General features: G+C 39.8%; 1 protein-coding gene across 1 annotated transcript in view; it reads left to right on the forward strand.

Annotated features, from left to right (window-relative positions):
* PTPRT (protein tyrosine phosphatase receptor type T) overlaps positions 1–24,005 on the forward strand; it is a gene marked incomplete at its 5' end in the record, with an annotated part of 380,430 nt that overhangs the window by 113,800 nt on the left and 242,625 nt on the right. The window contains one exon of the mRNA XM_082065426.1: positions 23,318–23,589. Coding sequence (XP_081921552.1) covers positions 23,318–23,589 — 272 coding nt within the window. The remainder of the gene's footprint in view (positions 1–23,317; positions 23,590–24,005) is intronic.

Below are 24,005 nucleotides of genomic sequence, written 5' to 3' on the forward strand. Positions count from 1 at the left end.
ATTCCTGTGTTTGAAAAGGAAAACTTTTTCTCCCCAAATATTTGAATGTCCAACAGTAGGTTAGTATGGTAAGAAAGCATCTCAGAGCTCCAGTGGTTGTACCAAATCTCCCTCTAGATGATGGTACACTCCCTCAGAAACCAAAGACACTATAATTTAGGGCCTCAGGGCTCTTATACTAATCTTCCCCTGAGGTGGATTTGCTCTATTCTTAAAATTGCGGTTTCCAGATAGACTAAGTTTGCCAGGATGTTAAGATAAAGTTTCACGTCTATCACTTTTCCAACAGTCTGCCAGTGCCTCAGACCCTCCAAACCTTCCATTAACTGGAGTTTTCAATCTCTGCTTCCATCCCTGCTGTGCAAGCACAGTGTGAGATCTGGCCTCCCATGAAATCTATGAAGATGTATTATTACAAGGTGTGTAGCGTTGGCAGATGTGTGTTTTAGCCACGTAGAGTAATATAAAAGTCATACATATTTAGGAAAGAAATGGAGTATTGTAATGATTATAATCTTGCCGATGAGCTCACCGAGCTCAGCTAACAACCATGGAATAAGCAATCTTCCCTGTCTCTTTGCATATTTTGATTTTCTTCTATGCAGTAGTGGTCCAGGATCCTTGGCAGAGATGTGACTGTCTTCAGAAAAATAAAACTAACCAGGGTTTAAGCTACAGCAATTCTGCCCTGTAGGCTGAGATGTGCAGCACAGGTTCCAAGAGAAGAGTGTTGTAGTGCTTGAGAGACTTCACTGCTGCCCTGTACTGTGCCCCGAATAAGGGTGAGAACTAATAACCCATGAGATAACACAGACTGGGGGTCACAGTGTGCACTACATTAAAACTGCCTACCCAGGGTGGGAGGTTATGTATGGATGAGGTTGATAACTTTAGTCCATTTCTGCATTCCAGACTTTCTTCTGTGTTGACATCCATTTTTGTGAATTTGCAGCCTGTAAGGACAAAAAAGCTTAACGTTTTTCTTCATTATATTTTTTACATGTGATTTAAATCAAATAACTGACCTTCTTGTTACCTCTCGGGAGATCCCAGCAAGCACAGGTCCAGACTACAGCTTCACATCTAGTTTGGCCCATTGCTATACTTGATACATCATATGCTTGCAGTGTCTAGGTTATATGTATTGTATTTAGCCCCCTTAGACATCTCTCTAAGCAAGGAGATCAAAGCATCTCACTAAAATCTTGGCATTGGCTCACAGACAAGTGTGAGCTGCTCAGAAATTCTTGTTTGGATCTAGAAACTGCTCTGTGAGAGCATTTCCAATATAGGTAATACGCTGAGAGTTATTTTGACTTTGTTATTCTATCCACTATCTCTTTAGATTTCTATTTCCCTTTGTCTGAGAGAGACTTAAGGAACAGATGAATCACCAACATCCTCCCTCTGAAATAGAGTTCATACCTTCCATGTTAAAAATAAAGCATTGTATCGAGTCCTTTGTAAGGACTCAGTCTCCATCTTTTGTGGAAAAACCAACCACCAACATTTCTACCTGAAATAAGGTCTTTACTCAAATTAAAATCAGCTTAATGACTACTTTTCATTAAAGGAAGGTGACCAACACTGGGTTTTACTTAAGTCACGCTGTAGCTCCATGCTTACCTTTAAGCTCTTCAGGTAGCAGACTTAATCCTCCCACCTGCTTTTCCTGAATACTTTTTCATTATTCCAAAAATAAAGACAATAAGTATTATCTCACTTGATGATAAATAGATTTAAAGCTTTCTTAAATTAAGCTCAGATAGAAGAATGCATCAGGGTCGTAAATGTACAACATAATAACCTGTTCAGAATTTGGTGGGCTATGGCAAATTTTCTCCAAGCACAAATACTATGCCGTGTATTTTATGTGTGTACTCTCATACCTCTGCTTCAACTAGGAGAATGTGATAAAAAACTATCAACATTAGAGCCTATTCCATACTGTGTTTAATAGGTGTTTTTAGGGCACTGACTTTAGACTTTTCATTAAGTTTACATACGCTTACTCCTGGAAATGCATTGACTGTGAGAGATGTAGCTCATCCCTTCTGTACCTCTGTCTGCTGACTGTGCCTGGACCACAGCTGAGCCTTCACCCGCATCTCTGATAGAAGCGTAATTCTGCAGTGGAATGATAATAGGGCTGTAGGATGTGTACCCAATTTGCAATTAAATGTTTTTTTTCTGCCATTATCTCATCCTGCAACCTGAGATCTAGACACCAATCTGCATTTTTTCCTCACTCTTTACATTGTGATAACTAAAATTGTTTTATAAACCAATTATATTTTCAGAAATAACATCTATAATTGCTATTGCCTTCATTTATTGTCTCTAATTGAAAATTTGCTACAAAAACTCTCTTGTCCAGGGCAGTGTAACAGTTTCTAGTGTGTTGTTTGTTTTTAGCCTGTATTGTTAAGGCAATACAACAGTACTGTAGTGGCCACTGCTACACCGATATCAAAGTGAAATCAATAAATCCCTGTACACAAATAATAAAGAGATATAATCACTTTATACCAACACGGCTGTGCAGAGAGAGAGCAAATGTTTGGGTGCATAAGTGAAAGGCTGTAGTTTGGTAGACACCTTTATAATTAGTTCAGGCATCTAAGAGAACGCAACTAATATTTAGTGAGTTAAAGGTAAATGGAAAGTTTGGTGCACAAGTGGAGGAAATGGATCCAGCTTCTCTAACCACGCAGCAAACGTTTTCCATAGTCTCTGCACTGCAGCTTGATTTCAGAATATTTAACAGCTCAAAGTTTTTGGCTCTAAAAATCTCATAATGAACATTGAAAATGTTTCTTTTTCAGGGTACTGGTGTAACGGCAGCAGCAGTCAATCAACATTACAGTGGTACAATCCTATTGAATTTCTGCCAGGAATATATGAAAAGCCATTCTGTTTTAAAAGATTCAGCTAATATAATAAATTGCGTTCATTTTCAAGGTGAAGTTTTGCTTGTTTGGGGGAATGAGCAATAGGGGATTAAAAGAGAAAAGGAAATTTCATCAGTGATTACAAAAGTGATTTGCTAATTGCCCTTTGCCATTTCCTGACAGTTTGTATCTCTTGCTAGCGAAACAATCTGCCTCAAGTCACTGAAAGCATTTGTGTGTTCAAGACGTGAGGATAAATGTACTACAAGTAACCGCTGAGTTGTATATTTGTTGTTTTCTTTCATGGAGAATTAGACTTGTCTCCTGTGACCCCTGAGTTTTAGATTAAAATATGTTCTGAGGACTTTAGGTGAGGTTTTGGCAGTGGAGAACAGAACCGGGACCGATGGAGCAGGGTCCCATTGGCACCTGTGCTCCAGCAGCTTCAGCTCCAGGAAATATTAAAAAGCGGTCATTTAAATCAGTTCAACAAAAGGGCTACGGGCTGCTGCAGATTCTGTGTCCCGATATTGCTGCGTTACCAAAACTGAGTCTCCTCTGTATTAAATGGGCAGAATCAGATGTAGTTGTCACATTGAACTGCTTGATATCCAGCAGGGCAGCAGCTCACCCGAGATGACTCCTGGTTCCTTTATTTCTTTATTGCCATCACATTTCCTTGTGAAGTGACCTGTCCTGGAGAAAGTATATTATCTGTTCACAGGTGTATAGGTTAAGATTGTGAAGAACCAGGTATCCACCTTGAAATGAAGGATTATAGTGCTGAGCATTTAAGGGTGTGATCCTCTTCTTATATGAATGTAAATGCAACTGCAACTCTCCCTGGGACCTGGCTTAAGTTTTCCAAGACAAATTTTAAGAAGAAAAATCTTCAGCATCAGAGAACCCTGAGGACAGAAGTGATAAGACATTCAGGAATGTCTTTTTTAAAGCTATTTGATCTTTGATGCAAAATATATTTGTACTTCTGATAGTTACATTTACTGCTCTTGCATTTAAATGTTACACACTTCATATCCATAGGAAACTACCTGTGATATAGCTCAGTATGTCCAGGATACACCTACATTGAGGAGTAGCAGAAGAGTTTGGTTTTAATCACAGCATCTGTATAACAGAAGACACACCATCCCACATGAGCAACTTCTGGGGGTTTTGGCATAGTAGGAGGGCCTAATGCTTCACTCTTCTTAACTAACATGGAATAAAAAGTTAGGAAGGATCCTTTAGTTTATCTAAATGAAGTTTTTGAGAGCCAGGAATCAGTTTCCTGTTTAAGATCTTATTACTAATATAGGCCAATTTAAAGCAAGTAATAAGCAATATCTATTGTTTCTGTTGGAGCTGGTAACTGAGGTAAGAAACAAAGCGACTTGCCTTTTGCAAATTGTGGGTATCCCTGAAAAAGATATATTGGAGAGTGGGGGTCAGAACCTACTTCTGCTGAACCGTAAGCACAAAAGCTTTCCTCTTAATATCCTGAAAGCAAAATACGAAAATGTAGAGCTGTTTTGTTTTTAATCTTCTAATTTATGGCTATATTATTGAGTTGCGTGGGCTATTAGCCTGTAATATTAATGTGCCATTTGTAAAGTATAAACAAGTATTAAAGAGAAAATTAATGGATGTGACAAGAATCTAACACTCTGCATGTACAAGTACAATGAGTGTCTCTGTAAGGTGGGGTTTTCATTCCAGAGCCCTGCGTGCCTGGGCTGGGAGCGGAGAGAGGACAATAATGAGTTATGTGAGTGCGACTCCACCATGTGAACAGGGGCTGACTCCAGGCAACAGCTTTTGCAATTTTCCTTCTCTGGTGTATCCTCCCTGGCAGCATGTGGATGACTTGTTAAATCAATCTGTACAATGAGATCTGTTGAGTTCTTGTAGAGAAACATATTGAATGTAGATTGAATCATGGAAGCGAAGGCTCAGACAAGCGTCTGACGTGCCTGGGTTCCGTCAGGCATTTCTAAGTTCCACGTCCAAATAGAAACGGTGTCAACTTTGTGACCCAAGTGAATTGGCAGGTTTGGATCTGTGAGCCTGCGGACTCGGTGAAGCGGAGCCCCTGCTGATGCCAGCAGTAATTCAGTGCCAGGGTGCTTAACAAACCACAACAGGAGCCTCTAAAACGTATCGGGAGATAAACAGAAAGTATCAGCTGAATAAACAATAAGGGATTGGACAGGGTACGGAAGAAGATCACAAATGAATTGACACTTGCTGGTTCACTGAGGCTTAAATCATTTCCCTGTAGTCAATTGTATTTGGGAATGAACGAGTAAATATTTTGTACTGCAAGACTGGTTGCTTCCCTAGTAAAAACAAGTTGGGTTTTGTTTTCCCTGATATACTTTTTCTGGGTAAAATCAACACAAAAGAGCAGATTAACCTAGAAGTAACAAGATAATAAATGAAGTTGCCCTAGATAACTGAGTGCCAGGTCTACCTCTCTTACAGTTCTCAGTGTAATAGGATTCGACATTTCTGTGATGATTTTGGAACTATGCTGCAGTACTTTGCAAGCTGGATTTGTTGTCAATTTGCTTCATTTTCCCTTGGTTCGTCTGCTGTTCTTCTTGAGGGAAAAGTGGGGCAGGAGGGAGCGAAATGGCAGCAGCGCTGCTGCTTCTCCCTTGGGTTACCAGTTTGTGTATTGCCTGTGTCGCCTTAAGCGGCGGCAGAAATCTGAAACTACTTAAGATACCCATTAAAGTCAGAATACAGCACTCGCTCTTTTTAATCGCAGTAGTTGTTACCAGCATTTAAAACCCCTGAGCCCAGTTGAGTCATGTTGTGACTGTCACCCAGTTGTTCTTCTTGCCTGCCCAAATGAGATGTCTCCCCTGAAAAACTGCGGACGCGGGAGGCGCAGCTCTCAAATGTTAAACCAGATGGCAATTATCCGGAATTAGTCTCTCATTTACCATACTCCCAGGTTTTGGGGTTTTTTTTAAGCACTTGTGATTACTGTGGCTTGGCATTTAAAGACTCGGTTGCTTTTTAACTGGTTGCTAAAGTCACGGGCTGTTTCTTGTATATTGGAAAGGCAGTGGCATCCTCCTGGGGACTGCACGGTGGCGCAGGTGACAGGGGGAACCTGGTTTGCTTCTCACCTGTATGGAGCACTAACGGTCCAGCACATAACAGACTATATATGACCTCTTTTCCCATTCGGATAACCTGCATTATTTCCCTTTAAATGCCATATTTTCTGTATACTGTATTTCTCTGGGTTTGTTTTTAAATTGCATTTAGAGCTATAACCTAGACTCCAAGTCAGAAGCTTTGATCTCTCTCTCCTTCAGGCAGGAGATACTGTTCTCATAGTAAATTAGAAGATGCAGAACAATTTTATTTTGGTTTTTGTGCTGTTTTTAAACAAAATCGTTATTTGATCAATGAGAAGAGTAATGTGGATTTTTGAAATGTATTGATATCGGAAATATAAAAATCTGAAAAGATTCTTGTGTGGTGTTGTGAGCAGGAATTTGTAGGCTGGGCCCATAAAGAGCTGGTCCCCATGGTCTGGTTCCTCTCGGGGGGAACTGTTGTTAGGAGAGGTAGAGATGGGGACTCTCAGACATTGGGGGTGTACTGGCTTTTATGGGCTTTTGGTGTCATCCAGAATGAAATTATGGGTCTTCAGAATAATTTTTAGGAGGAAAATGGCTTGTTTACTGCCACAGGGTGATCTTACCGCAAACTTTGTCGCGTGTCTCTGCCATTTGAGGTCTAACAGAGATGAGGCAGAAAGTAAATAAGGTGAGGAAAAGTTAAAAATGTGAAATTAGTTGAACAGTGACATAAATCATTAAAGCCTTTTAGAATATTTGGATAAGATAATTTGCTTGGGATTCTCTGGAGAAATTACTGGTTTATGTTTAGTCTGTCACCTGCACTGATTTAGTTTGGTCTTCAGCCTGTTTGTAATGTACTTTAAAAGCAAACAAACCAAAACAGCAACAAAAAACCAAACCAAACCACCCCAAACAAAACCAAAACCCCATGCGAATTTTGAGGTAGTTTGAGTAATGACAGAAATGGATACTTGCAGTTTAGAAGTAATTGTTTTTATTTGTTAACAGCTAGAAGACAAGCCAGGTTAAACTTGGTTGTGGTCACTGAAGGTCTGTACACAACCACTGAAGGAAGGAGCATTTCCTTTCATGTCCTTAGAAAACCCTGTCCAAACACAAAATATTTATCAAAAGCACACAGGTCAGAGAGTTACTTGGCACTTAATGGTATTTTGTGGATTTTGTTTCTTTTAATTGTGGTTATTTCGAGTTGTTGAAGTACGCTATCGTGTATGTATGTACTATGCTTTTATATAGGTGCTTTCTGGCAAGGAGAGGTGGAATGGGAGGACTATGTGGGGACCTCATGAATTTCCATGCAGGTGGTTCTGAATTCCAGTTGAACCGCTGACTCGCTCTGTGGGAATTCTGACTCCAGCCTTCCCTGATTGAACTGGTGTAACTGGATCACCAAAATCTCCAGCAGCACCCTTAGGGATGCAATTGTGCTTCCCCAGGCTGCCTCTTGGCAAACAACTTGAAGGCCTTTTCATCATTGGGAAGGGCATTATTTTGAATACTTGCCTGTACCTCCAAATATTAAAAAAAACACAATCCCAAGCACCCTGGAATGTCATTGAAACTACTTGTGGAGTTAAATGAGTAACTTGTAAGAGGACAGTTCTTTACTTGCACCTTATTCTTCATACCTAGTTGAGAAACTAATGCTCATTACTGTGCTACCTGGGCTCTCTCACTTCATGTGTTCAGCGGAAAAACACCGACCTGTTTGGGGCTTTGTTATCTCATCTTGTGCTTTTTGATGCAGCAGCTCATTGAGAAAAGATAATGGTAGGGAGTTGTATGGGATTTTTAAATTCCAGTGGAAATGGTTCAATTTAACTTGTGGATTTTTCTGGCGCTCCGCTCTGAGCAATGTTCATTTGTTCCGTTTTGCACAAAGGGTCGAAATACTGTGTGTAGTTTGTCTTAATCACCTCAGTCTCTAACTGCAGACCATCGGAGGCTGAATTTCTCTTACAGCAGCAGGAATTTAGAACTCTAAAGAGGGTCACAATTTATCACATGCAAGTACAACATGTCTTGCTTCACCCAAACTGGACTTTCTTAGATGTAATTGAATTATGTGGCTGTTGGCAGGGGGTTGCTGCTGTTTGGTCTCACTTTATTTGGTATTCAAAGCAGCTGTTAAAAAGCAAAATTCAAGCTGAGTGGAAGGAAAAAACTGCAGAAGAACAAAATATTGCAGGAGGAAGATACCCCTGTATGTTTCATAGGAACAGGACTTGAGTGGCCAGAGGAATTGCTTGTGACTTTATAGCCAAAGCTGAATTCTCTAAACCATGTGAAAAACTAAAAAATGCCACAAGAGAATGCAAAATGTAAAGATGTAGACAAGCACAGAGCTGTTTGTTTTGACTGGAAGCAGAGGATCCGTGGTATTTTAGGGAGAAATCACCTTGAATGAATGATGTGCGTAACTCAGCCTGGTCTTTTTACCATTCCTCGGCTGTGATTGCTGTCGAGGCACGGGCTATTAATACATCCAGTCCCTAAGATTTAAACAGCTATTTACAAGTGTGTTAGAATTTAAAAAAATAATTATTGAGAAACGTGTGTGTGTTTTAAAACAGCATCTGCAATAAATGCCGGTGCTTGTTTTCAAATAGCTATTACAGAAAACCTTTGTGTTGCCATGCTTGGTTGCTCTTTTGTGAGCTGACAACATAAATGTTTTTCACGTCATTGTGAGATGGTGATGGTGGAGACACTTGCAATGTAGACACGCGTTGTCCAAAACTCCCCTAGGACAGCAAGTTACAACTTCTTGTGACTGTCCCCGTTAGATCTGTTAGAAATACTGATACCTATTTTGATGAGTTGCAAGTGTATTTGTGTAGGATTATGGTTTAAGTCATAAGCTATTATGTGTTATTGCAGTGACATTGGGAAAACCGCTTTTCTGTTCATGTTCAAGTAAGTGGCAAGAACATGTCTCCTTAGGGGGAAAAGTACGGAGGGTTTTAGAAGTCAGGACACTTGTGCACATTTGAGCGATCACATGGGCTACGTTGGTGCAAAAGGATTGAAACAGAATGGAAAGCTAAAGGAGAACTCGAGGTGAGCAGTGTGCTAATAGTGTTCGCAGCCCCCAGCTAAAATACTCCTTAAAATAACTTTGGCATTGAGCCCTAAATTAAAGGTTTTTTATTGGTATTTCAGACCCAAAATTCATTAAAATACAAATACTTGATAATGTATCTTCCAAATGCAAAACATTTGAAAGCAAAACAAACCATTAATTTTATTACAATGGTTTTTAATTAAAATTCTCCAAACACATTGCTGTTCACATAGTATGTTGGGAATACAGTTGCTATGTCTGTCTTCCCTGTGCAGCAGTGGTTATATATGTATATATATAGTTGTTGTTTTTTTTTTTTTTTTTCCAGATTAGTTGTATCACTAAGACTCATGTTTTTCTGCCACTGAAGGAAAAGGTTGGCTCAGGAGCTGGGAAAAAAGGGTTCTTTTCTGCAAACAGTACTCCAGCTCCCAATGCTGCCACAGTCCATTCAAAATGTGTTGTGTGCTGTGCCTGACACTGCTGTCAGAACCTGCCTGCCCTGGGCTCATGGCTCTCATGCATTTCTAAGGACGTTCATCTTCTTGTCTTGATTAAAGCCAAATAAAAACCAAGAGAAATACTCAAGAATTAGGCACAATGTGAGTGGGTTTGGGTTTTTAGGCATTGGGAAGCTTAGAAATTTGAGGAAATGGCCATTACTGAGAATTCCAGTGCTTGCTTGAAAAAAATCTGCCTGATATTTGCTTTTTGTTGTGGAAGCAGTTGTTCCTTGCTTGTAAGAGGCTCAGAGATCCAATCCAGGAATAGAAACTGTGCTTTTGTTGCTTAGAGGCACATGTTGCGATGAGCATAAATGAACAGTGAGTAACCCATCAGCTGAAAACCACCACCTACAGGATTCATACTGTTACAGAGCCCAAACAAATTCATAGGTGTCAAGCTAGGTTGGTGAATAATTCATAAATAAGAGAAGCGTCCGTGTTACCACACAAACCACTCATACAAGGTTTTGCTCAGCCCCTTCTCATGGTGGTGACTTATGGGCTCGTGTAATTCCTCCTGCATCCCCCAGCAGCCTTTTTAATTTGATTTAACAGAATAGCTGTGTCAGGAATTCAACCGGCATCCGTACCCCTCTGCCAGAATTTCACAAGGAGCTGAGGCATAGACCTCTGTGATCTTTTCTTCAACAGATGGCCTAGTAGGGAAAAAGAATCTAGTGAATGCCAGGATGGCCACTTATATTACTTTCCCAAGATGCTGCCTCCATATCAGCAGAGAAAGAGGAATGCACAGCATTTGCTGTCACATTCATTACAAGGGTTTGTATAATAGAGCAGTACGTCATGGAAAGCCGATACCGCACGGAATGCTGGTGTGAAGGGCTGGGTGTTTCTAATGCTTATACGTTTTTATGTGGATTTTTTTTTTTTTTTCCTCTCAGAGAGATATTTCATAAGAGGAAAGTGTAAGAATATTGGTGATTTATTTATTTTGCTGAGCATTGGATTGCTCTTGCTGAGATTAAATCTTCCAGGGAGTTACTGTTTCGTGTTTGTTTGGGTTTTGATGTTGTGGCAATAAGCACAAACTCTGGCTGTAAGGGGCAAGGAAGGCAGCTGGCGTACAAATGGCAGAAACAGCTGAACCACTCAGATGTTCAAATTGTTTCTAATGAATATTATTACCTCCTTTTTCATTATTGTGTTAGAATTCATTAAAAAGACTTGGTTCTTTGAACTGGTTGGCAGGATATCCATGGAAATGTTTTGCCCAGTTCCTGAAACTAGCTTGCATTTTAATAAGTGGAAGCTCTAAGTCTGACCATTGGTTTTGAAATCCTCTGCTAGTATGTCAGAACTGGGGAAGAAGCTTGCAATTGGATTTTTAACAGATATGAGTGTGTTTTAAGTTCTCCTTGAACTCTGTGCATGGTACCGATAGAACATACCTGTAAGTAGAAGCACATAAACACGGAATTTGGAGCATAGTGATCACTCTGTATCCCTCATTTCTGAAGGGATCACTGGGAGACTCTCCCAGAAAGTGCAGATTAGCAAAGTCAGACAACTGCTATAAATAATACTGGTGGCCACTTTGAATGAAGATTCAAGTGAGGCATAAAGACATTCTGGATTTTTTAATTTTCTATTTCATTATTCAGTGTAGGAAATCAACATATATGTGTACGCTGCATGTGCTAACAAGATATTATTTGTAGCATCTGGATGTCTTGTGAGGCAAAAGCCCCAAAGAAACTCAGAAATAAAACTAAAAGGACTAAATTATGCTGCGACACTATGTAGTGTGTAATATATTTGAGCAATTCTGACTTTAGAACACTAGGGACATGTCTCTCCATTAATGAGGGAACATATTCTGTTGCATTTGCCTTTAGTCAGGGAAGCAACACTGGTTGGATTCTTTGAGGAAGAAGAATGACTTGGTTTTTCTTGCACACCTGTTGTATTTACTTTCAATTTGGGGATATTTGCAGGATGGGAAGGGGCAAATCCCCAATGAAGCTGAGGAATCAGGACAATAAGACATCAGGAATTGTCTCTACTGATCTGTGAAAGAAAGGAAATTCAGAATTTTGCAGTGCTGGAGGTGGCCTTCAGATTGTTGACTTATTTAAAACTTGTCCTAGCAACAAACTCCCTAGTAGCAAATCTGTTGTGATTCTCAGTAGCTGTATAGAATTTGTGATTTTTCCCTGTATGATAAGCCTAAACCATCTTAAGTTTGAAGGTTTCAAGGTTGATAACTAATTACGCAGCTTTAGAGAGTTTCTGTAAAAGGCGTTATTCTGCAACTGTTCTATATAAGATTTCTTGTCCTATTTCATTTGAAAGCATTGCAGGCTAGGTGATTCTAAAGAGAAAATACCAGACTAATTAGTTGCTTATCAAATATGGTATTTCCATTTTTTATATTCTTTATCTGAAGTGAAAAAACTGTCTCACACTGATGCGGCATAATCTAGTAGGACAGATTTCAGGTGGATCTTAAATGTTCGCTTTGTCTTTGCTTTGAAGGAAGAACTGTTCTCTCAGTATTTATGTTTATTAGCAAATTTGTAAGGACCTGCTGGGAGATTTGCGTAAGGAGGCAGCACTTCACTGCTACATTAGCTGTTGGCATCTCTCCTGGTTGTAGACTGAGAGGCTTGATGGCCAAACCAGTTTGTGGTTTCTTCTGTGGCCACCTTGGCTATTTTGTCAACCTGACACATTCTTGCCGGCTGTGATAACTAAACAGCCACGGCTTGAGGGATGAGGCCTACAAACCCTGCCTGGCCATGGCCACCACCTTGGCATGAGGTGCCCTGGTTTGCTGTGGCTTCACCCACTTGAAAGCTCTGAGTTTTATTGAGGTGCTGAGCATGTGTTGTTTAAATGTTTGTGAAGACTGTTTCATGGGGGTGTTTGGTGTGGGGAAGATGAGCGAGCAGACTCCAGCAGCTTGGGTGGTAGCTCGGTGTCCAGCCCAGCTGTTCCTTCTCTGGATGTTCCATGTCACGCTGGACGTGATGGATGGTCACACCATGCTGAGCAGGGAAAACTGAAGTCTGTAGCTTGACTTATCTGTAGAACATCTTGGACACTGAAGTACTAAGAACAACATCTTCAAGAGCTTGATGAGTACTTAAAATTCACAATTACAGCAAAGTTGCAAATATGTAGTTTTTCACATTTTAATGCATGCCCTAAGCACGCTTGAGACTTCTGCTGTAAAATTGTGTGGTTGGGAACATGGAATCCTGTCATGCAGCAAGCATATATGCCTGAGAAAGCAGGGATGGACAAGCTGGCACTTGAAAATTGTACCTGTAGTATTAAATGTAGTTTAAAAGGTGCCTGGAGCTATAGGGAGTTTGGGTATGATGTATTAAAAAATAGTGGTTTACTTTCATTGACATTGCTGTAGTTTGTGGTCGGTGTCCTTAGTTTTCAGTACTTGTTACAGTGTTGGTCAAAATACTTGGGAATGTGCTGTGCTGCTTGTTAATCCGGCAGTCCAGACTTTTATTTTACACTTCTGCAAATTGACAAAATATTTCACAACTTTGTGCTCTATGGAATTTTAGATGTTTCTTGATGTGTTTGATTTCGAGCATCATTGTGTATGAGGTAGAGTTGTTTGATAGTTTCCTAAATAGCAAGTGGTTAACAAAATCTTTTACATTGATGCATAATGGAAATATATTAGGGAAGAAAATAAGTATGTTAATGACCCAGAGAATTCCAGGAAGATTAAGGATATGCTCTTTGGAAATACCATACTCAGAAAACTCATAGGGGCATGGTTGCATGCTGAGTCTAACGGATTTGTGAGCAGGAAGAAATTACACTCTGCTGTTTTTCCAAATTAGTCCCCTTGATAGAAGCTGTGTGAATACAAAATAGAAACTGATCCAAATGGGGCAAATTATCTTAATTCTTGTTAATTCCTTCATGCATTGTCATGAATACACTCACTAAAGAAATCTTAAAAGTGTTTAATAATATAGTCTAATACTGGATCCACTATTTTAGAAGAAAAGCAAATTAGGATAGAATTCTTAGAGACTTTTTTTGGAGGAAGGGTTGAACTTGGCATGTGGTATCTACAGCACTGTGAAATCAAAATTTCGTAAAGATATCTATGTTGCAAATGTAAACCTAGGGCATGTTGCCAGTTTTTAGTGGAATATGCTGAGCCTCTGCCTTACAAGGGTGAAACATAATTGCGTGTCCTCAAAGCACAAGCTGCAAGAGGTGTGTGTTCAAAATGGAAAGATGTGTTTAAATGGACTGCCCGCAGGTTTGGAAATTGGATTTTTCCTTATGGTATGAGGCGGCAAACCTGCAAAGGAAAATTGCCAGACGGGAGAACTGCTCAACCTCTGTTCCTCTGGTGGCTTAAATCACAGTGCTCTGTGTACCAAAAGTAACAGAGAGGGCTAAACAAATGCAAGAGAGCCTTGTTTGTAAATGTAGTACATTTGTATCACAAGCAGCGGTGGTCCATCTCAGGCACAGTTCTTAGCCACTGAAAATGGTATGTTTATAAAGCTGCTTTGAGCAGAGCATTACCGAGGGACTTTGTTTTAAGCTATTAGCATTTCTACTGTTTTTTTTAGACAGAGTGTTTGTTTAAATGTGATGGATTCTTCTCTGTGCCTCACAGTCCAGAGCTGGGAAGGGAATAGTTCTGTGTGTGGAACAGCACTGGGCTCTTTGTGGTTGCAGCACTAATGTCCTCTGATTGATCCCAAACAAATACGATGCTCAACTTGAAGGATTAGTGGCACACGCGCTATTCAGGTTCTGTGTTCCAGTGCACCTCAGTGCTTTATCAAATAACTAGAGAAGGCAGCCTAAATGCCCTTGTATATATATATATTTTTTGAGAAATTTTGATAGCTTGAGAAGTACTCAAACTATCCAGCATCAGATACCGCTGTTTATTATTCTGGCAATACAGTAGGCTACCTGTGCATACACTCCCATTTAAAGGAAAAATATGATGGATTTTGTGAAATGACTCAACTCAGTGAGTTCAGTATGGCAGCGCTCTTAATGTTTTGTCATTACAAAACATGACCAAGTTCTACAGGTTACTCTGGTTATGTGTCAGTGCAACATCCAAAGTGAAAAATACTGTTGCCTACCTGTCGTAAACATTGACGTTATTTAAACGGTTGTTTTTCAGAGGCATGAACTTCCTAATTTAATCTTTATTACTCTTTACAAGTGAGCGGAATGCCATTCTAGTCCCTGTGGATGGAGTATGTATGCGGACTCTGCTCTAGAGCACGGAATAGAAATATGATCCTGGAGTAGGTTTCTGTAATAGAGATTAATAGAGAAACTGAAAGCTAATTGCATCCACATGCTTAGAAGGTTAGTCTGTTTACATGAATTTGTGAACATTGTAGTTAACTCAGTGTAAATCCTACATAAATGGCTCATTTGTTTGTGAGGCCATGAGGAGCAATTATTTTTCGAAGATAGATAATCCTACTGAGAAAATGCTTGTTAATAATTTGGCGCCGATCCTGATCATGCTGGGTTCAGGGAGCAGGTTATTTGCCTGATTCATTTAGAACAGGATCCAAACCTGAGAAAGCTGCTCAAGTGCATTTTAATTTGAGTTCTTTCTACACAAGGTATTTACAACTTGTTTCAACTGCAAACACTTGGAATAGTAGGGCTAAGCCTTGCCCATGGAAAAAGGCTCTGTTCTTGTTTGAAGCAGTGCCAGTACTGAAAACTTCTTCATTCAGGTTCTGAAAACATGACAGAAGTTTTCACTTTACCTCTTGACCATCTGAAATGCTCTGCTGTAATTACCTAACACTCCGAGTCTCGATACCTTATATTGTTCTAATACCTTTAATTTAGAGTTTTACTTTTTATTACTGTTTATGCTGGGAACATCTCCCAGTATTCATTGTCTGGTAAAAGACAAAAATGTGTAATCCTCAAAGGATGTTTCATACCTCCTTAAATGACAACAATTTTAATAAATAGAATTAGCGAAGCTTTGAGGATAAAAATGACATTCTAATTAAAAAGGAACCTACTAAGAACAATTTTGAACTGTAGTGTAGAAACTTGAAAATGGGGTGAGGAGATAACTTCAGAATAAGATAATAGCAGGTACGAGGTTTATTTAAATCTCCTACTTGCAGGAAACGAGAACTGGTGAGTCAGCTAGAATATCAGTAATTAGCTTCTGTACTTGGTGAAAAATGTACACTTCCCGTGGTCTAAATGATTACTTTGCACTAGTCTTAATTCTAGAAATTATCATGTCTTTTTCTTGGACCTTTCTGCATGTCAGACTATGGTACTCTTGGGCAAACAGTTGTGGTTTTGCTAAGGAGCAAGTCTTCGATAATCTGAGGACATTTTTAAGTGAAATTATTGTTTTGCTAGTGTGTTTTTTCAGACCTGTTTAATTGGCTACTAAAAGGAAGAATGGGGAGATTTTTGTTCCTTAAAGAAAAGGAAAAGGGATGATCCTAGAAAGCTCAGAGGTAAAATGATTGAAACAATAGCAAAGAGGTGAATCCACTTAGGTGAATCCAGCCTGGAAGAGTAACCAGCAGGGCGTTTGCAGGGGAAAACGATGACTTTCTACTGTACGGAAATTACTCCTGTGCCAGTGTAATAATGGATTAAAACTGGATTCTCCAAGGATTTTGAAGCCTTTGAAATACCTCCTGAGAGTTTATTTAAATAAAGGAATCCTCAGGGGGGGACCCAAATTCTATGTGGGATTTGAAGATGACTGGAGACAGAAAATAGTCCAATGTGGCAGAAGGTTAACAACTGACGGCCCGAATGTCTTTTCTAATAATATTCCAAGCTGAATTCTGTAGGAGGAAATGAGCAATAAAATAAGTAACTTGGCACTGACAGAAGAATTTGTTGGGAGCTGTGAGGAACTCAAGGCAAACGCTGGCACACACAGGAGAGGTTGGAGGCTCTGTCTCATGGATAGCTAATTATTTCTAGTTCAGATTATGAACTGTAATTTCACATTGCTGCCTGTAATTTTTAGGTTCATCCATTTTAAACGAGTGCCGAGAGTTGGTGCAGTGTTCATAATATAGTTATATCTACCTTTTATTTAAATGAAGTCTTCCCAGTCAGTCCCATGTGTTTCTGACCACATAAACGAGTTGTTGTGGTGTGCCAGATGCCACATAAAAGTTACTTAACGGGGAAAAGGATGGATTTAGATTGGATCAAGGAACAATATTTGAAGTTTCCATCCAAGCAGTGGTATCAGGTCAGTCTGCCATCCCCTGCAGAGCTCAGAAGGGGTGTTGTGGTACCCAGCCCTTTTGGGTTTCAGCAGGGAAAATCTTGACCAGAAAATGTGATTTAGTAGACACCATTAATTTCTAATAAAAATGTAATATCATGCATGTAGCACTATTAGGTTCTAAATAAACTGCAGTCTACAGAAAGTAAATCTATGTGTACTTTTGGACAATTTAGTACAAAATATTTACACAGGCATCCAGCTGGGCTCAAAAAAGCACATGGGAATAATAGCCTTTGTAGAGACTGGTAATCTTGTTGCTTCCTAATATTAAAAAGACCAATAAGTGAGTTATGATAAAATACTACGAATTATGTGTACGTTAAGTGTACTGAGCATATTTGATTAAAACACGGGGACATATACAATGGCTCAAAGGCAACATATCTCAGGCTACTCAAATGCTTTGTTATTGAACACAACTCTCAAGCTATTAGATTAAAAATATTTGTCCAGTTTCAGTAACTATCAGATGTTTACTTACTGATTAGACTTTTGTGTAACAATGGATCTAGTTTAATTATCTTGAATTGCAGCTGCATGGTTTGGGATTTTTTTTAAGCACAAATACTGTCTTGTGTCATAAAATTCAGCATGTGATGGAGAAAATGTGGATTAAAGTAGTATTTTATCATGGACGCTTAGGCCCCTTCTCTGAATGCTGGTGATAGCCACTGTTGGCAACTGAGCTGCTTCAAGGTGCCTTTTCCTTTTCTCTTCTTGAAATATAAGTCAATAACATTTGGCAAGAAAGTGTCAGCCCAACAGTACAACACCCTTGATAAAGAGGATGCTGATAGTAACTCCCCCATTTAGGTTACTGTAATTATAACAGAAGTTTAGACCAGCAAACATTGCCTATTTAAAAGCAAAATCTGGTCTAATTTAGTTCCAATGGGAATGAGCAATGGATAGTGCTCACAGATGTGGGCTGGAATGACTGAGGCTCCTTCCTCCTGTGCCAACCCGCCTCCACTGTGGGCTGCACCAGCCTCTGCTTTTGCAGTTCTGAGCTGCTCCTTTTGGGAAACTCTTGTGCCTCCATACTGCGCTGTGGCTTGTGAGATGGCCTTAATTATCTTCTGAATTCACTGTACTAAATTCCCTCCCTGGCTATACTGCAGTACACCCAGAATAGCGTCACCGACTTCAACAGCACCCAACGCTTTGTTGAAACCGAGCTCAGTGAAGTTGAAAATTTGATGTAAAAATAGCTCGGTGCATAATCTTTAACATATTCTGAGTTTAGAGCTCTAGTGTTGATTTCTTAAATGTGCAAATAAGTGACCATATGGTTAGAACACAGTTATGTAAAAACAAACTGTTTGAGAAACAATTCTTGCAAGAATTCTTCAGACATCATTGGCTATAGTTGCCTTTTGGCATTACACTTAGTATGTTTTCTGTCACAAATGGAAGAGATCATAATCCCTCTGCAGTTCCCAAGAAAATGTTACATATACAAAACATATGGAAGCTTTACAGAAGTTGCAAAGATCATAAATGCTGGTTAGTAACGTAGCTGCGTGCCTACTAATGAGATATTTAATCCTGGCTGACATGTAAACCACTTCTAATACTCTAGAATTATGTAATAAAAATATTCAGCTATTTGTCTTGAATGATTAAGCAAACCAAGAGTCCAATATATTGAAAATAAGTATGTGCTTGGACTACATGGATTTCAGTACTTCCTAGCAGAGTAATATCTTCACCAAAACACTTCTGGCAGCTGATGCCAAAGGTGATTCTAGAGCGCCTTCAGAATGGGAGGTTTATAAGTCTCAGTGGATAAAACCTCTTGAGAAACCTGAGTTGGCCTCATCACTGACCCTACTTTGCCTGAGGCCCTTTCCAACCTGCATTATTCTGTGTTGCTTTGTTCTCCCTTAACAAGGTCAGATGTCAGACTTCCTTTCTTGAAGATGGAGTCCTCCTTTGAAAATAAGCAAACCTGCATCTCGAAAAGATGCTCGTGCACCTGATGGAACTGATGGAAAAACCATTCCTTTATTTTTGGAAGGAGTTTGCTCTCTACCCGATTCGAGTTTTCAAGGCTTTAGGAGTCTCGTTTTGCAGTTGGGCATTTTGACAGCTTTCTTTTCAAGTTTACAGTCGGTCTTCAACGGTTGCCGTAATTTCGCTTTTAAACAGCACAGTTCTTCAAAGCCAACGGTGGAGCAGCATCCGCCGAGGTCTGTCTGGTGATCTCGAGGAGTTCTCAGTGGCTCATTTCTTCAGCTGTCATTTGTCAGAACACACTCATGTAATCTTAATGAACAATGTGCAAAGCCATTAAAAACTCAATTACGGCTTTCTTTTTACTGCAGACGTGAGAAAATGCAATCATAAAGTGCTGATGTGTAAACACAATAGCCACCATCTGCTACAGAGTAGCATTTCAGCTCCAAAATAGAGGATATATGTTGCAGATGCATCAATAATAGGACGCTTATCAAGGCATCATTATGCACCAAGCAGGGGAAAAATTGAAATTTATGGCCAGCTAGAGAGCACTTTGTGGTTTAATTCCCCAATTTTCGGTGGTGTGTTTAATAACTATGAGAGAGTGCCGTTTTATGATCCTGGCTTTGAATGGGTTTTTAAAAATGAATTTATTTACCGTCTTCCCACCCGCCTTGCTTCTGCCTGGTTTGTATTTAACACATTCATTTTTGGTGATTCAGGACACAACCAGCAAGATATTAATTAATCTAACCTGTTGATCCAAGAGCGTTAGATTTAATTGGCCTGATACTCAGTCTGCTTTAATGAGCATATACTTCTGTGTCCTATAAATATATGAAAAGAACTTTTATACAGCATAGGTAATTTCTTCCCCAAACTAATTTTTTCAGTTCAGCATTGACTTTATGGCATTTGAACTTGCTGGATGGAGGTAAACAAGACAACAACAAGGCTAAAGGATTTTTTTTCCTGCTATTATTATTTTTCAAATTGGGGATGCAGTGTTCTATATAAAAGTTTCTCCAAGATACCTTTTGTTTTATTCATATTTGTGCCTGGAGACATTTAAGTGGCTTTCAGTCATCCATTGATCAATAATTTCCATTTGTGACCTGTTAATTTATTCCCTAGTTCTTTATATGAGTGGAAAAAATGACAAGTGGTTTGTTGATGCCAAAGCAGATTGTATCTCTTTATTTGTACATATAGGCCTATAAATTGAGAATAAGTCCCATCAGCTTCAATTCTACATTTGGTCTAAAGAAGGCTGTCAGGCTCTGAATCACAATATGTCAATTTTTATTAAGGGTAAGGAAAACCATACTTGTCCTTAAAAGGCTATTTTGTTGCTTTGTTTTTATTTTTCTCCTGGTGGGAGCAATTTTCATGATCTTTTGCCTACCTCTAAATGACAGGTCGTGCCCAGACAAGCTTCGCTGGTGTGGATGTTTGTAACAGGACATCTTTTCCACTGTCATATAAAATAATACCTCTTATCAAGACTTCACCGGAGACAGGAAACAATTCTATAGTATTTTCTCCTGCATCTCTAGGCATACTGCATTAAAAAAATCATAAGCTATAAATAAGAAGCTATGAATAATTTGCATATGACAATTGCTTGTAAGGCTATTCTTTTAGTAACCGAGTCTAATTATTTTGTTAAGTGCTATTTGGTGGATGGATGTTTTACTTGCTCATGTGTCAGTCGCTGGATTCAGGCTCCATCCTCTCTCTAGAATTGTCAGCAGTTGCACAAAAGGCCGTTGTCAGACTGCGAATGGCTTGTGATTCATTTTTTTGTGGGTGGCAAAAAATAAAGTTGTAATTATTACTTGGAACTTTTTATGAAAGTCGATGTTTTTTTCTCCCAGAGGAAAGGTCATTATTTTTATACATGAATCTGTAAGAGCTAAATACCCCTTAACTTTTTGTGTTATTGAAATGCTTACCCCGGTGTAGCTCAAGACTGGAATGTGATAGACACAGCACAGCTTCAGAGTAGTTCTTTAGGGTAGAAATATGTATATTATTTAAACAAACAAAAAAGGTTGAAAAAGCTGCGGAGAAGTGAGATGATTTGCCATATGATCCAGTCAATGATGGTGCAAGAATGAGTGTTCCTGGGTTTCTACCCAGTGCAGCAAGCACCTTATAGATGCACAGGAGCTCTGTATTTCTTTATGGAGTGCTTTAATGGACTGTGCCATCATCCTCAAATGTGAGATCTGGCAAATGTCAGCATCATAGAGTCATAGAATCATTTCAGTTGGAAGAGACCCTCAGGATCATTGAGTCCAACCATAACCAAACCCAACTCTGGCACTAACCCATGTCCCTGAGAACCTCATCTAAAGGCCTTTTCAACCCCTCCAGGGATGGTGAATCCAGCACTTGCCCTGGGCAGCCTGTTCCAATGCCCCACAGCCCTTTGCAGGAAGGATTTTTTTCTGATATCCCATGTAAACCATAGCACTTGTCTTCACTGTATCTTGTGCTGTTTCTCAACAGCTGCTCCAGACTCCACCACTGTTACTCAGCAGATTTACAGTGGCTTTCCTCCCAGATTCTCGGAAGAGAGTTTCTTATGACTGTTATCGCTTTATCTGTAAGGGAAGACAAGGCAGGCGATGTGTGCTGACAGGGATCGTGGACGGGAGCGCCGTAATCAGTTGCAGAAACCAGGCTGTTGGGTTCCAGCTGCTGCCTTTGCCATCAGGCTGTGCTGCCTGTTGGCAGTTGTGCTTTCTGATAGTACATCATCTAAAGTCAGAGAAATGGAATCTGGATCTCAGTTTCTCAAAACTTTACCTTGTTTCGGTGGATTTTTAAGAGTAACATAAGTACAGTAGTCACCGAAAAAGGGGATTTCGTGGTTGATTTGGAGCAGCTAGACCAACAGTGAACATCTGTCAGGATCCCCTCTTAGGGACTTTGATTATTAGAGAGAAATTGAGAAGTCTGGATTCAACTCGTTTTCAAAGTCCTTGCTGTGAATCTGGAATTTCTTGATTTGGGGCCATTTTAATTTTCAGCATATCAAAATGAATTATAGGATTGCCAGAGAGCATCTTGCCTATAAATTGTCATGTTTCTTTGTACAGCCTCTTTCGCAGCTTTGCTTGAATTGTGCTTGAATTTGCCAACAATATGTGAATTTATTTACTTTTCTTTTTTTTTTTTAAGATGAATTCCTTTCTGCCTCCATGCTTTTCAATCCTTTACAAAATGCACATGTATCATATAAACACAGGGAGAAAGTTGCTGGTATCTAATATAAATTTAGAATATAAGGCTGTTCACTGCATAGAACTGCTCAAGGTGTTTATCCGGCCCGTCCGAGTGTCCTGCTGCTATGGCATGGAATAGGGCAAGTCAATAGGTTAGAATTGAGGCAAGGCTTTTCTAACTCAATCTTCAGTAAACTGCAAGAGGCCAGCAGAGAAATACATTTGTAGGATTCCTTGGCAGCAGCATCAGAAGTGAGAATGTCAAGAGGGCTGCATTTGATTAAAAATTATCATGCCTGGCTGCTGACACACAGGTTTTTTCCACCCACTTCAATCTTTATATTTTCTTCAGCTTTTTCTGAGTGCAAGTGCCTACACACACATAAAGGAGATCCTTTAAACAGAATTGAATCAAATAACTCTCATAATGTTTTTCCTTATTGCTAACATTTGTCACCTTGATGCATCTGTGAGGAGATGAGTTGAGACACAATGTGCTGTAAAATAACTGCTTGATGAATCAAAATGCGAGTTCAACATCAAGTGCTATGGTTAATATGATGCAAGCTTCCAGGTTAATAAACTCATAAATTGCCTTAGTATTAATATATATTTCCTTGTCTGAATTCAGCCTGTCCTTCCCTCCTGGAAGAATAATTGTCCTTGTTGCATTGTTTCTAGTTGAGATGCTGCTGTTATGCTTGCAAGCCCGATTCTTTTGTGCTCTGGAAATAGATTTTCTTCATAACACATTACAACCTTCAAAAATGTATAGTGCCAAGATGCAGGGTTCACAGGTATAGATTGGCATGAAGCGGGTGGGGGCCATGCAGGGTAACCATCAGCTGAGAATTTGGGCCATTATTGGAGTTTGTATTGAATTTGCTTTTGGGGGACAGTACGTGGTAGGTGCTGCTTGAATTGTGAATATGCCTTTGTTTAGAGTGGCTGCTTTATCACAGGGTTATAAAATAATAAAAACAAAATAGTATTTTTATTTTTTATTTTTTTTATTTTGATTTTTAAGTTATCTAATTAAAGTGGTTCTAGTTGACCCTAAATCTGTTTATGTATATATACCCTTCAATTTTAATATCTTCTTTCTTCTACCTAACAACTACCATAAAATAGCTAGTCTCAGTACTCCAAATGAATATTTTGCTTTCTGGCTTCACAGGGAATCACTGACATTTTCTGTTTGTACTGAAAAGGCCAAGCGAAACCTCTTCCTTCTCTTTTTGCCTTGCTCCGTAGGCTCCTTCATGATGGTGAACAGCTCTGGGCGGGCATCTGGGCAGAAAGCTCACTTGCTGTTGCCTACGCTGAAGGAGAACGACACCCATTGCATCGACTTCCACTATTACTTGTCCAGCAGAGACCGTTCCAGTCCCGGCTCTCTGAACGTCTACGTGAAGGTGAACGGAGGACCACAGGGCAATCCCATCTGGAACGTCTCGGGGGTTGTTACAGAAGGATGGGTGAAAGCAGAACTTGCCATCAGTACCTTCTGGCCACATTTTTATCAGGTATGAGTTTGTAATGTTTTTATCTCTTTTTGCTCTGAACATGTTGCCCAGAGAGGTGGTGGATGCCCCATCCCTGGAGACATCCCAGGCCAGGCTGGATGGGGCTCTGAGCACCCTGAGCTGATGAAGATGTCCCTGCTCATGGCAGGGGGGCACTGCATGAGCTCTGAAGGTCCCTTCCAACCCAAACTGTTCTGTGAGTCTATGATTTGGCTAGGTATGAGCTATAAACATAGCAATAGGTATTATGAAAGTGATAGGACAAGAGGAAATGGCCTCAAGTTGTGCCAGGGGAGGTTTAGATTGGATATTAGAAAAAAATTCTTCCTGGAAAGGGCTGTGGGGCATCGAAACAGGCTGCCCAGGGCAGTGCTGGAGTCACCAGCCCTGGAGGGGTTTAAAAGGCGTTTAGATGA

This window comes from Streptopelia decaocto, assembly GCF_964273445.1.
Source record: "Streptopelia decaocto genome assembly, chromosome: 14".
Taxonomy (NCBI): Eukaryota; Metazoa; Chordata; class Aves; order Columbiformes; family Columbidae; genus Streptopelia; species Streptopelia decaocto.